The sequence below is a fragment of the Eulemur rufifrons genome, chromosome 16, assembly GCF_041146395.1.
Source record: "Eulemur rufifrons isolate Redbay chromosome 16, OSU_ERuf_1, whole genome shotgun sequence".
In the NCBI taxonomy this organism is placed as follows: domain Eukaryota; kingdom Metazoa; phylum Chordata; class Mammalia; order Primates; family Lemuridae; genus Eulemur; species Eulemur rufifrons.
Genome location: NC_090998.1, coordinates 44,357,216 through 44,372,338, shown reverse-complemented (window position 1 = coordinate 44,372,338; position 15,123 = coordinate 44,357,216). Strand labels below are relative to the sequence as shown.

Here is a 15,123-nt window from a genome sequence, read left to right as displayed (position 1 = left end):
AATCCAGGATTTAGGACGAAACTTCTCTAATCTTTCACAAGTGATACCAGGACAGGCAACCAACTAGATCCTGTTACATTTTCTAGGTAGTTCTGTTAAAGACAAAATAGGCTGGCTGAAACACTGATCCATTCCTTCATGGCATATTTTATATCTTCATGCTCTAATCACGCTGTTAGTGTTTACATTTATGTTTAATTCATAATACTCTATCTAAATGTGTATAATTATTATATAATACATTTTACTATATCACACTCATATTCTAGTTCTCTCTTGGCTTAAAGCACTTTATAATATAAACCTATCTGGGATTACAGTCACGTACTGCATAACAATGTTTCAGTTAACAAAGGACTACACGTGTGATGGTGGTCCCATAAGATTATAATGGAGCTAAAAAATTCCTATCACTTAGTGACATCATTACAGCCATCTTAACATCACAGCAAAACACACAAACATTCTTTGTGGTAATGCTGGTGTAAATGAACCTACTGAGCTGCCAGTCATATGAAAATATAGCAATACAATTGTGTATTGTGCATAATAATTGATCACGATAAACAATATTGCTAGTTTATGTATTTACTATACTATGTTTTTTTATCATTATTTTAGATTGTACTCCTTCTAACTTATTATAAAAAAAAGTTAACTGTAAAACAGCCTCAGGCAGGTCCTTCAGAAGGTATTCCAGAGGAAGGTATTGTTATCATAGGAGATGACAGCTCCATGCATGTTACTGCTGCCTCTGAAGACCTTTCAGTGGGACAAGATATGGAGGTGGAAGACAGTGATATTGATGATCCTGACCCTGTGCAGACCTAGGCTAATGTGCGGGTTTGTGTCTAAGTTTTTAAACAAATTTTTTAAGGTAAAGAAATTTAAAAATAGAAAAAAACTTATAGAACAAGAATATAAAGAAAGAAATTATGCCGGGTGCAGTGGTGCTCACCTATAGTCCCAGCTACTCGAGAGGCTGAGATGGGAGGATCAGTTGAGATAGTAACAGAAGAAGAAAAAGGGAAACATGAATATCAAAGAGGGGAATATTTTCCCCCAAAGAATCTTAATTAATGTGAAATGTGCTTCTTATATTTCATACCTCTGAACCTTAGCATACTTAAAAATAAAAATCTTTAGTCAGACTAAAATATGTGAAAGCAGGTAGTTCTCTATTTTCATCACTGTATATATTCACAAATGTGCAACCACTTATATATACACAGTTTGCTCCTGAGCTCTATATTTTAGCAGAGAAGAAAAAAAATTTAATACCACATTCTTAGATACCTGAAGACTCATGATCCTTTTGTAGCTCTGTTTTTTTCTTTTTCTTTTTTTTTTTTTTTAAGAGAGAGTATCTTGCTATATCGCCCAGGCTGGTCTCAAACTCCTGGGCTCAAGTGATGCTCCTCCCACCTCAGCTTCCTGAGTACCTGAGACTACAGGTGCATGGCACCACGTCTGGCTATAGCTCTTGTTACACCCTGTATATTTCCTGTCCCTGTCTCCCTCTCTTTGCTAGCACTTTCACTAGGATTTCCCATATAGAACACTCCACATACCAGAAGAATATATATTATTCTTTTGTGATGATGGTGACAGTCACATGATATAGTCAACAAGGACAGAGCAATGCAGAGGCATGTGCATGTTTTCAAACAACTTTCAGATGACAGTACAAAATGAGGCAAATAAACCTTAACGTCATACTGCCAGTGCTAGAAATAGAAATACTTACTTTAAGAATTACTTTGAAATTTCTATTGAATTATTAGTTCTATAACAATAATCAAATGCTGGTGGGTCTATGACCCTTCACTATCACTACTATCATTTCAGTGTACCCACCATCTGGTTTAAAGTACAGTCAAGAAGATCGTGACTATATTCTAATCACGGTTCCTGAGTTCTGAATAAGGAGATCACTGCTGGAGATCATTCAATAAGATAGGCCCTTCCTCATCTTTAAGGAGTTGCTATTATTGATCCTTAGCTGAGAAAAACAAGCTGCTCAACATGAGATTCTAGGTCTGGGGGTGATGATGATGATAACAATGATGCCAACAGCAACAATGATAATAAAAGCAACTCTAGTAGCACCATACCATGTGCCCAGCACTGGCAGATGAGGAGACCACCTGCTTCAGTTAGAGTTTATCCCCTTTCCCAATGTGAGAGAATATTTCTAAAAGAAAGTATCGATGATGCCAGGTCTGTCCAAATAAAAATATAAGGGTTATAAGAGAAAGAAATATATTGAAAAGAAATCTGTTGGTTTGCTACCATGGTTATCATCTTGGTTTTAATACTAAGGTCCTAGCTACAATCTAAAAATATGACTTAGTCAATAATAAACTTGCTGCAAGGCCAGAAAAATTCCTAGAAAAGAAGATATAGCTCAGAAGAAAAAAAAATTTATCTCTTGCTATTTTCAAGCACCTTCTGAAATTGCTGCATAGCTTTGACACCAAAGGAAAATGGTAAAAAATATTCATTTTGAAGGGCAACAAAAGCCAAGGGGAAAAAAAAGTTGAGAAAGCCCCTAAGTAAAAGCTTGTCCAGCTTCCCCAAAAAAACTATTTGGAGACAAAGATCCCGTAAAGTAATAATCTGTTTATCTACATATGTAAGAAAGAAAGGGGTAGTATGTATGAGCACACAGAGAACCAAGATATTCTTACTGGAGGAGGGAAGAATAAAAAGAAGCTATGGTTTCTCCTATAGCTTATAATGGATTCCCTTTTTTTTTTTTTTTTTTTTTTTTTTGAGACAGAGTCTCACTCTGTTGCCCGGGCTAGAGTGCGATGGCGTCGGCCTAGCTCACAGCAACCTCAAACTCCTGGGCTCAAGCAATCTTACTGCTTCAGCCTCCCGAGTAGCTGGGACTACAGGCATGCGCCACCATGCCTGGCTAATTTTTCCTATATATTTTTAGTTGTCCAGCTAATTTCTTTCTATTTTTCAGTAGAGATGGGGTCTCACTCTTGCTCAGGCTGGTCTCGAACTCCTGAGCTCAAACAATCCACCCGCCTCGGCCTCCCAGAGTGCTAGGATTAGAGGCGTGAGCCACTGCGCCTGGTCTGGATTCCCTCTTTATGTCTACTTAGCTAAGGAAGTTCTAATTGTTTAACAAGAGAATATCATAAAATACATTTATATCCAAATTGATGAAGGCCTTTGGGTAGGCTATGCTGAGTATAGAGCAAGAAGTCTAAAGAATTTACCTCCTTCTCATCAGAAGGGACCAGTTCCAGAGTATTTTTGCTGACTGTAGACTCCATGAAGACAAAAAACTGTATTCTTTTTTTTTTTTTTTTTTTTTTTTGTTGAGACAGAGTCTCACTTTGTTGCCCAGGCTAGAGTGAGTGCCGTGGCGTCAGCTTAGCTCACAGCAACCTCAGACTCCTCGGCTTAAGCGATCCTACTGCCTCAGCCTCCCAAGTAGCTGGGACTACAGGCATGCGCCACTATGCCCGGCTAATTTTTTCTATATAGATTTTTAGTTGTCCATATAATGTCTTTCCATTTTTAGTAGAGACGGGGTCTCGCTCAGGCTGGTCTCGAACGCCTGACCTTGAGCAATCCACCCGCCTCGGCCTCCCAGAGTGCTAGGATTACAGGCGTGAGCCACCACGCCCGGCCAAAAAACTGTATTCTTGAAACCTGTATTCATAATGACTAGCACATACCAGGCATTAAATATTTATTTATTTATTTATTTGAGGCAGAGTCTCACTCTGTTGCCCGGGCTAGAGTGCCATGGCGTCAGCCTAGCTCACAGCAACCTCAAACTCCTGGACTCAAGCGATCCTCCTGCCTCAGCCTCCCGAGTAGCTGGGACTACAGGCATGTGCCACCATGCCCAGCTAATTTTTTCTATATATATTTTTTTTAGTTGTCCAGCTAATTTCTTTCTATTTTTAGTAGAGACGGGGTCTCGCTCTTGCTCAGGCTGGTCCCAAACTCCTGAGCTCGAACAATCCTCTCACCTCGGCCTCTCACAGTGCTAGGATTACAGGCGTGAGCCACCGTGCCTGGCCTAAATATTTATTGATGAATAAATAACCATTGCCTACTCAGCTCTGTTCAGTCACTGACAATGTGAACTACCAAGAGAGTTGTTCCTCCTTTTTAGCCCTAAATATAGTTCAGAATGGCCAGGATATGTAGCAGTGACACCAAAGTTGACTTTAAGCTTGATCTTCTAATCTGTAGGTATTAGTTCTCAGCAGCTACCTAAAAGCTAAAAGAGAAAAGTAATGCTTAATGTAAGAGGGGACTACAGTGATGTGCTTTTGCATTAAATAGCTTAGATCCTACGATCCACAGAGATTTTTACGGTGTATCTTATAGCATAATTCTGTGTCCATCCTTTAAATACCACACCATCAATCTTTAGGGGGCTAAAGTGTCTTTAATAATACATCTTGAAGGTCTCCGTCCTGGACAATTAAACAACAAAACAGAAGGAACTATTATGTAAACTAGACAAAAGTAACTTTCTGAGGGAGTCAGAGAGACACAGTCCTCAAGACATTCAGGACCAGCTTGCAGAGTAGGTATCTGGGTACTTTTCTGCCTGCCTCAAAGTCCCCAGTTTTTTGTTGTTATTGTTTTAGAGACAAGGTCTCACTCTATTGCCTAGGCTAGAGTGCAGTGGCATCCTTATAGTGCACTACAACCTCCAATCCTGGGCTCAAGCAATCCTCCTGCCTTAGCCTCCCAGGTAGCTGGGACTACAGGCATGTGCCACAACACCCGGCTAATTTTTCATTTTTTTTTTAGCAGAGACGGGGTCTCAATCTTACTCAGGCTGGTCTCCTGAGCTCAAGCAATCCCCCCGCCTTGGCCTCCCAGAGTGCTAGCATAGACATGAAGCACTACACCTGGCCAGACCCAAATCTTTTAATGTCCCTTCCACAAAAGCATCTCTTCAAAGTTCTGCTGGATCCTTGAGAGCCGCTAGGGGAAACATCAAGCCTCTGCAGACATATGACAGCTTAATATGGGCAAATTATCTACAATTGCAAAAGGAGAATTTTGTCCTTCATTTTAATTTAAAAGAACTTCTTTAATCTCAGTCTGGACTCCTCACCCCCCAAAAAAGAGAGCACTCTTATTAAAAAAAAAAAAAAAAAAAGGACTCCACTTTACAAAAAGACTCCTAATTTTAAAAAAATATGACTGGCATGGTGGCTCATGCCTATAATCCTAGCACTCTGGGAGGCTGAGGCCAGAGGACCACTTGAGCCCAGGAGTTTAAGATCTACCTGAGCAACACACAGAGACCTCATCTCTATAGAAAATAAAATAATTAGCCATACATCTATAGTCCCAGCTACCCGGGAGGTTGAGGCAGGAAGATTGGTTAAGCTCAGGAGTTTGAGGTTGCCGTGAGCTATGATAATGCCACTGTACTCTAGCCCAGGTGACAGACTGAGACCCTGTCTCAAAAAATAAATAAATAAATAAATAAGAATAACTATATTTGGCACTTGTTGTATGCCAAACACCATGCTAGGTATTTTACATCTATTATCTCATTTATCCCACCTCTCTCTACTTCCCTCTTGCTTTTACATGTGGCTGCTCACTCTTCTGGGAAATGGCAAAGTTCTCACACTAGTATCCTCACATGCCTTTATATGCTAGATTCCAGTCATCCAGCCAACTCTTAAGTCTGCTGTTCCCTAGCATACTGCTTTGAATTTGAATGATCAAAGTTTCCTATCCTGGTTTCGTAACCAATTGGGTAACCAACCATTTTGGTATTTAAGTTTCACTGGCAGATCCATTTCCCTGAACATCACCTAAATACACATCTAGGAACGACACCAATCGGATATCAGACAGAGGTGGGGGGTGGGGGAGGGGATGGGGTTATGCCTACACAATGAGTGCATTGCACACCGTTTGGGGAATGGTAACACTTGAAGGTGCTGACTCGGGAAGGGGGGCTGGGGGGAGAGGGACATATACCTACATGATGGGTGCAACGCGCACTACCTGGGGAACGGACACGCCTGGAGCTCTGACTTGGGGGGAAAGGCGGTACATGGGCAACATATGTAACCTGCAATTCTGTATCCCCCATAACAATAAGATGAAATAAAAAAAAAAAAAAGTTTCACTGGCAGATCCAAAGACAAAAAAGCCCTATTCTTGAGACTACCTCCCACCTTCAGAGATCACAGCTGAAATTCCTTCATTTCCAAAAAAAATTAGCAAAACACTGGAAATTTCTAGAAACATTAATACCTCTGTTACATGCTTACATTCCTGAGGAGATATATTAGCTTCTAGTTAATAAATCAAACTTCAAGGCTCTTCATTATACTACTTTTTATGCCTTCCTTGCATAGCCTTTTTTTTTTTTTTTCTTTTTAAGAGACAATGTCTTGTTATGTTGCCCAGGCTGTGGTGCAGTGGCTATTCACAGGTGCCATCATAAGGTACTACAGCCTTGAACTCCTGGTCTCCAGCAATCCTCCTGCCTCAGCCTCCCGAGTAGGTGGGACTACAGGTTGAGTGTCAATGTGCCCAGCTAGGCCTCCCTCACCTTTTTTTTAAGGTACTCGAATGAATTAGCCAATGTTTACTCTAAAAGCATTCAACATACATATCTACCAAGCAGATAACCTCAAATTGTGCAAGTCTGAAAGTAACTTGGGTACCTTTTCCTGAACTCCCTCATGTCTAATATCTCCTAAGCAAGTCTCACTGCCTCAGGTCTCCTACACTGCCAAATTACCCTCAATAATGCAGCTAGCATTGGCCTTCTCAAGTATATGTGACCATGTTTATAAACCAATTAATGTTTCCCACTCACTTCCAAAATGAAATCTCCATAAGAACACTCATATCTACATTCTTCTACTGGATAACTTTATATATTCCTTTGCTACATGATAGTATGCTATCATCCCTTATTTCTAAGGGCAAATCTAATATTATCTCAGAAATCTAAGAATCCAGGCCAAATGTGATGGCCTTGCTCAAATCTTGGAATCATAAGGGAGAATGACACGACTCTGAGTCCTCTTCTAAATGGCCACTAATTCAAATAACTTCAGGCATTCCACCTACATGAGTATAAGCCAGGGTTATCAGTAAAAAGCTGCAAGCCTTCCTTTTCTTCTAGGAGCCAAATAGAACCCCATGCTATTCAAAGGAATAAAGCAAACTGATGGATGTTACAGCAGAAGTCTATCCCTTTCTTAAGAGAAACAGAGTACTGACAATTCAGATAATTCAGTTCTTCTAATAAACCTGAATGAGATCCTCACATGAAAATGACATTTTTTAGGACATCACGATAAATACCAAATTGAGTTTTATGATTTAGAGTCTGTAATGTATGAAACCTATCACAGTGCAGCAGGATTAAGGAACACATCTTTCTCTTCATGTCCTAGCTTAAGCCATAACATAGGACTGATGGCCCCAGAGAACCATTTCAGACTAGTAGGAGCCAAGAGAGGGACAATATGGTCCTATCCTTCCCTCTCCCAGAATATTCATTTGGGGGGAAAGTTGGTAATATGTGGATATAAAAATATATATAACTCCCCTGTTCCTGTAGCAGGAACTTCATGTTTCCTATCTTGCTGAGTTACAGGAAACTAGGAAACAAGAAAGTGTCCTTCCCTTTCCCCTCTTTCAAGAAAGAGATCATAATTATAGGGGTGGTAAAATGGCTACTTCCCAATCACTAGGTTTTCATCAGCTCTTTAAAAGAACGATCCAGTCGGATGAGCTTATTAATTAGAATCCAGTGTAAGTAAAACACTGCCTTTAAAGAAGCTGTATTTTTTATTAGGTTCTCTGATCAAGTATTCATTTTGTCTAGTTAATAACATTCAAGAATCCTGTATCCATTCATTTGCCATCAAAGTCACCCTCACCCCGGCCCCTTAACTTCGCTATTAACCATCAGAGCAGGAAAAAACCTCATCCCACATTTGGTGCCTACCTAAGTTCCTGACACATAGTAGGCATGGATACTTGTTCAAATGAGTGAAATAAACTCACAGAATTTTTTAACTGTGTATCACTTTACTAAATCCCTTAAAAAGTCTCACAGATACACAATCCAGTGGCCTAACATTAAAATTCTTATTATAACCTGGATATGGATGATCTATAAGACATATTACTGGAGCCACTGGTCTCTAAGACATAACTTTTTGCCTAAAATATGTTATTTCCTGGGACCCCAAGTCATAATATCTCCAAAAAAGAGAAAGTCCACTTTCTCCGAGAAGTAACATACCCTCTAATAACTACTCATGAGACCCTTTGCACTATTTTAGTCATTCAATAAATATTTCAATACCAACTATGTGAAAGCACTGCTTGATGCTGTGGGACTTATAGATGAATAAGTGTATGAGTGAAACATTTCATAATACATTGAAATGGATACCCACAAGGAGTCATTAAGGAGTTCAGAAATTAGAGCTTACAATTTTGAAAAGTAGCACAATATGTGTGCTAATGGGGATCTAAACAAAATAGTATAAGAGCATGAAAAAAGAAACAATTAATTCCTAAGGGTAAAGTTTCTTGAAGACGACATTTGGGTTGTAACTTGAAAGGATGAGTAGGACAGTAAACTTTTAATGGAGAGCCATCAGGGACATGCAAATCCAAGATCACAACTAGATACCACCTTATATCCACTAGGATGGTTATAATAAAAAAAAAAAAAGACAGATTATAACAAGTGTTGGTGAGGATGTGAAGAAACTAGAAACCTTGTATACTGCTGGTGGGATTGTAAAATGAGGCAGCTGCTTTGGAAAACAGGTTGGCAGTTCCTCAAATGGTTAAACATAGAGTTACCATATGACCCAGAAATTCCACTCCTAGGTATACACGCAAGAGAATTGAAAACATGTGCCCACACAAAGCCTGTACACAAATTTCACAGTAGCATTATTCATAATAGCCAAAAGTGAAAACAACACAAATATTCATTGACTGATGACTGGATAAATAAAATGTAGTAAACCCATACAATGGAATATTATTCAGCCATAAAAAGGAGGGAAGTGCTGATATACGCCACAACATGGGTGAACCCTGAAAACATCATGCTAAGAGAAAGAAGTCAATAACAAAGGACCACATATTGAATGCTTCCATTTATATGAAATTAGAACAGGCAGATTTGTAGAGACAGAAAGTAGACTGGTGATTACCTAATTAGTGATTACCTAGGGCTGAGGGAGAGGAGTAATGAGAGGATTTCTTTTTGAGGATAATGAAATGTTCTAGAATTGATTATGGTAGTAGATGCAAAACTCTGAATATACTAAAAGCTATTGAATTGTATACTTTTATAATAATGGATGAATTATATGATGCGTGAATTATATAAATAAAGCTGTTATAAAAAATTTGATGAGGATGGGTAGAGAGGACATTCCAACCATTGAAACTATCGTGAGATGTTAGGCTACCACAGGTTACCATGAACTAGCACAGAAGTTGGCCTAGGTTGGCATCACTCTACTTCATCTTCAGGTATAAAAATTACAAGATACATATATCTTATTGAAGCTCAAGTTATATCAGAGAAAGAAAGGGATATTTCCTACAATTCCCCTTCCTGAAAACACCACCACAAAGCAAGAAAGGAATCTCTGGAACATGCAGAGCCTGAGGCTGAGAACACATACCAAGTAACTGCCCAGCATAGGTGATTTTAAAGCTGACTCTCAGGACTTTCTACTATTACTTCTTAGATCAAATAAACCTGATTCCATCTCCAGCTCCTAATCTCCTCCCCCTTTCTCTTTCATGGCTCTTACCACTAATAATAGCCAATATGTTTCCCTCATCCTTTGAATACCAAGGTGGTAACAGTAAGGCACAACAACCACGAGGCCTCCAGGGAGCTACTCATGTTCATACCAGGTGGTATTCAAACTGGATCTCAAGCATAACACTGGCATAAGCCACTATGCCTAGCCCACAACATTGACATTTTAAAACCCTGAGACAAAATGACTACAGACCCCTTGGTTAAGCATTCCACCACATGTTGCCCAGGAATTTCTTTGCCCTTACAGATCCACTCACCACTCTTGTCCACCTTACTTTATGCCCCAGGAAGCTGACCATATGAAGTGCACGAGCAGGCTTTCTTCCCTCTGTCTTCCAGATGGGTTTGGCCAACCAGATGTATATCAGAAGTAGATTAAAGGGTAGGAGGAAAATGAGATCAGAGTATTTATTTTCCCAGCTACTTTCTATGCCAGAACACCATGATTTGGCTACATACCTCTACTGAAGGCCATAGCTCTCTCCATATGGCTCCTCTCAAATTCTGGTAATCTCTCTCAATCTCTTGACTCTTTGGATCTAGAGGTAATGTAGGCTCTGCTGTTACTGACCTTAGAGTATTCTGCTCTCTCACACTGCTTTCCCTGAATCCCTTTGTAAACAGCCCCTTTGGCTGGGCACGGTGGCTCATGCCTATAATTCTAGCACTCTGGGAGGGTGAGTCGGGAGGATCACTTGAGCTCAGGAGTTTGAGATCAGTCTGGACAAGAGTGGGACCCCATCTCTACTAAAAATAAAACAACAAAATAAAGTTAAAAAAAACCGCAGCCCCTTTATTAAACCTTTCTCAAATTACTCAGTTTGGGTGTGCCATGTGTTTCCTTTAGGGACCTTGAATGATGAACCAACAATTCTACTATATTGACTCAGGCAGAATAGGATTTGTGCCAGAAGCTCTCCATGAAAGTCTGCTTTCTTCAAGATTGGATAAAGAACCTTCTCACTATGCAACACTTCTAAGTTCCCTGGAAGTAGGTAATGTCTACTCAGGGTAGAACATTTAGAAGAAAGGCATCTGAACCATGAATCAAATGAGAAGTTAAAGAAAAATCTCTTACATAAGACTGATGCTGACATAGATGAACTACAGCAAGAACCCTCAACTGAAGTATAGAGGCAACAGTGCGGTGGGCACAGCCCTTTCAGGCACAGTGTTTTTAGATAGCACAAGCATGTCTTCAACAAAGTGCAAGGAATAATCAACTATTACATGCCAATGTGGCAATAACTCACTCATATGTCCAGGAAACACATACTTTGACCAAAAAGTTTATTAACGTCCCAGAAGAGAAAAAGGATCTTTGATTTTTGAAGATTATGCAGTTTAAGTCTGAACACAAGAGCCAGCTGCTTGGGGAGAACATGGGTGGGACACAACTAAACCCCTACGGAGTACTTAGTATTGCATTACTAAACCCCTCCACTATTCAGCCTGGTTTGTGGATCACGTGGTCAGGATATATGGCCTGGGAAGGAGATACAAAGTGAAACAGAATAGCACCATCCTTACAGCTTCCTGGCTTCCAGAGGCACTAACTGGGAGAAGTGTATTTCCTTCTCTTCCACAATCCAGTTGCTTCAGACAGAAAAAAGATAGATAAAAAGACAATGCCTGCCTCTAGTTTATTTTACTCTACGTTGTCACTTACTCTGTTTTCATCATGTGACATTACTTCATTTTGTCAGAAATACAGTGATTACAAACCACAGAAAGTTGGGAAACACCAGCACCCCTCCTTCCTTACTCTCACACTACCCATTCTAAGAATATCCAGATTGGTAGATTAAGGATCTGGTTTTATCAAAGTCCAGGGTCTCAAAGTCATGAAAAGACTTTGCTCCTTTGGTCATTATAGAAATATTTTAATTCACAAACAATAAACGCTGACAATGCTATGCAACTGAAGGAAGTGGCCTAAACCCAAGGATATGAAAGGTATGTGTGTTCAGTCTACTTCCAGATCAAAATAAGATGTATATATACAACCACCTAGCAATACATCAGGTATATAAAGTTTATCCTTGTTCTAGCCTGCTTTTTACAGATCACAGAGAACTTTGCATATATAAATAGTCTAATATAATATGCACAGAAATATCTGTAGAAAGACACACAAGAAACAGTTAACAATGATGGCCATGAGAAAGGGGAGCTAAATAAATGGTGGGCAGAGGTGAAAAGGAGGACTTTTCCTTTTTTTTGTGACAGGATCTCACTATGTTGCCCCGGCAAGAGTGCAGAGTCATAATAACTCACAGCAACCTCAAACTCCTGGGCTTGAGCAATCCTCCTGCCTCAGCCTTCCCAATAGCTGGGACTACAGGCGGGTGCTACCACACCTGCTAATTTTTTCTTTTTTTTTTTTTTTTTTTCTTTTTGGTAGAGACAGGGTCTCACTCTTGCTCAGGCTGGTCTTGACCTCCTGGCCTCAACCAATCCTCTCATCTTAGCCTCACAAAGTGCTAGGATTGCAAGCATGAGCCACCATGCCTGGTCAGGTCTTTCTCTTTATTTGTAACTTTTTCTTCTCTCTTTTTTTTTTTTTTTTTTTGAGATGGGGTCTCATTCTATCCCCCAGGCTAGAGTGCAGTGGTATGATCATAGCTCACAACAAGCTCAAACTCCTGCCTTTTGTTATGACAGGGAGCGCATTTGTTGTCTGTGGCGAATGTATTTGCTATTGCTTATCTTGATCTTCCTCAATAAACCTCATTTTTATGATAAAAAACAAAAACAAAAATCCAAAAACCCCTCAAACTCCTGCCTCAGCCTTCCAAGTAGCTAGAACTACAGAAGTGTGCCACTACTGCCAGCTAATTTTTCTTTTTTCTTTTGTAGAGATTAGGTCTCGCTATGTTACCCAGGCTGGTCTCGAACAACTGGGCTCAAGTGATCCTCCCGCTTCAGCCTCCCCAAATGCTGGGATTGGAGACATGAGCCACTGTGACGAGCCTATTTGTATATTTCTTATACCTGTTTAAAACTTTTGTATTTTGTCACAAGTCCATGTATCTATCATCATTTTGTTTTGTTTTGTTTTTTGAGACAGGGTCTCACTCTGTTGCCTTGGCTAGAGTGCAGTGGTGTCATCATAGCTCACTGCAACCTCAAACTACTGGGCTCAAGCATCCTCCTGACTCCATCTCCCTAGTCGCTGGGATTATAGGCACATACCACCATGCCTAATTTTTCAATTTTTGGTAGAGATGGGGGTCTCACTCTTGCTCAGGCTATTATCTATTTAACAACAAAAGTCTTTTAAAAGCCTGATAACCGGCCGGGCGCGGTGGCTCACGCCTGTAATCCTAGCACTCTGGGAGGCCGAGGCGGGTGGATCGCTCGAGGTCAGGAGTTCGAGACTAGCCTGAGCAAGAGTGAGACCCCCGTCTCTACTAAAAATAGAAAGAAATTATATGGACAACTAAAATATATATATATATATATATATATACAAAAAATTAGCCGGGCATGGTGGCGCATGCCTGTAGTCCCAGCTACTCGGGAGGCTGAGGCAGTAGGATCGCTTAAGTCCAGGAGTTTGAGGTTGCTGTGAGCTAGACCGACGCCACGGCACTCACTCTAGCCCAGGCAACAAAGTGAGACTCTGTCTCAAAAAAAAAAAAGTCTGATAACCATTTATTAAAAACTAGGATAGAATATTAAAACACTTGAATCTACATAGCCTAACTCCTAAGCCATGCACTTCTAATTCCTAACATACTTTGAATCTCGAAAAGACAGAACCAGTCCTTGGGAGAGTGTTAACCTAGTTTATCAAACTCATTATTTTAATCTAAGTTTGGGAGTGGGGTGGAGGCTGGAGGTAAGGGGTGGGTGGAGGTGAGGATTGGTTGCTAAAGAGGAACTGAATACCAAAAACCAATTATATAAACAAAGGGATAAGGTCTCTAAAAAAGGAGGATAAAGTTCTATCCAGTTTCTTAGATAGGGATATAGAAGAACATGTAAGAATTTCCACAGGATCACACTGTCCACGGTCACAAAGAAATAGTCAGCCCTCTGTATCCATGGGTTCCTCATCCGTGGATTCAACCAATCAAACATACTTGGGGGAAAAAATTCCACAAAGTTCCAAAAAGCAAAACTTAAATTTACAGCACACCGAGTACTACAATGAATCCATTTGAATGAAGTGATGCGTAGGCATTGTGTCCGATATTACAAATAATCTAGAGATGATTTAAAGTATACAAGAGAGGCCAGGTTCATGCCTGTAATCCTAACACTTTGGGAGGCTGAGACAGGAGGATAACTTGAAGCCAGGAGTTCAAGACCAGCCTAAGCAACATAGCGAGACCCCATCTCTACAAAAAAATTTTTAAAAATATTAGCTGCATGGTAGTGCATGCCTATGGTCCCAGCTACTTGGGAGGCTGAGGCAGGAGGATCACTTGAGCTCAAGTGTTCCAGGTTGCAGTGAGCTATGATCATGCCACTGTACTCCAGCCTGGGTAACTGAGCAAGACCCTGTTTCTAAAAATAAATAAATAAATAAAATTGAAAAACCAAGAAATAGTAATATAGCCATGTTAGTTACAAATATGCAGGTAAATACCATAAAAACATCTAAAAAAAAAACTGAAAGTGGTTGCTTCTGGGCAATAGGAATAAGAAACAGAAAGAGGTGGAGCCTCATTTTGCTATAAGCCTTGTTAAACTATGTGACTGTTTGTGTGTGTGTGTGTGTGTGTGTGTGTATAAATGTATAAAGTATGTATATGTAATATATATAGAGAGAATGTGTGTGTGTATGTGAGAGACAGGGTCTCACTCTGTTGCCCAGGCCAGAGTGCAGTGGTATGATCACAGCTCACTGCAACCTCTAACTCCCAGGTTCAAGCAATCCTCCTGCCTCAGTCTCTCAGGTAGCTAACACTACAGGTGTGTGCCACCACGCCCGGCTAATTTGTAAAATTTTTTGTAGAGACAGGATCTCGCTGTATTGCCCAGACTGGTCTCAAACTCCTGGACTCGAACAATCCTCCCACCTTGGTCTCTCAAAGTGCTGGGATTACAGGCATGAGCCACCGTGCCTGGCCCTAGGTGATTTTTTAAACTGGGTGTATATCTTAATAAAAATAAGAATTAACTTAAAAAATGAAATATAGCTCTGTTCACAGACCACAATTATCTTATATGTAGAAAATCAAAGGTTCTAGGAAAAAAAGCTATTAGAAGTAACAAATTCAGCAAAGTTTCAGGATACAAAATCAATACACAAAATCAGTTGTGTTTCTATAAAT

At 40.1% G+C, this 15,123-nt stretch overlaps 1 protein-coding gene across 12 annotated transcripts in view; it reads right to left on the bottom strand.

Moving 5' to 3' along the window:
* The window catches only part of RBMS2 (RNA binding motif single stranded interacting protein 2), a 73,960-nt gene that overhangs the window by 33,767 nt on the left and 25,070 nt on the right, over nucleotides 1-15,123 (bottom strand). The window contains exon 1 of one of the 12 annotated variants that reach the window (XM_069490899.1): nucleotides 4,086-4,252. The exons of 10 other annotated variants lie outside the window; for them this stretch is intronic. Coding sequence is in view for 1 of the 2 variants with exons in the window: in XM_069490895.1 (XP_069346996.1) it covers nucleotides 3,234-3,290 (57 nt within the window). In the remaining variant the exon portion in view is untranslated. Of the gene's footprint in view, nucleotides 1-3,233; nucleotides 3,307-4,085; nucleotides 4,253-15,123 lie in introns of those variants that run through there. One more of the 12 variants, XM_069490895.1, reaches the window with a different exon arrangement.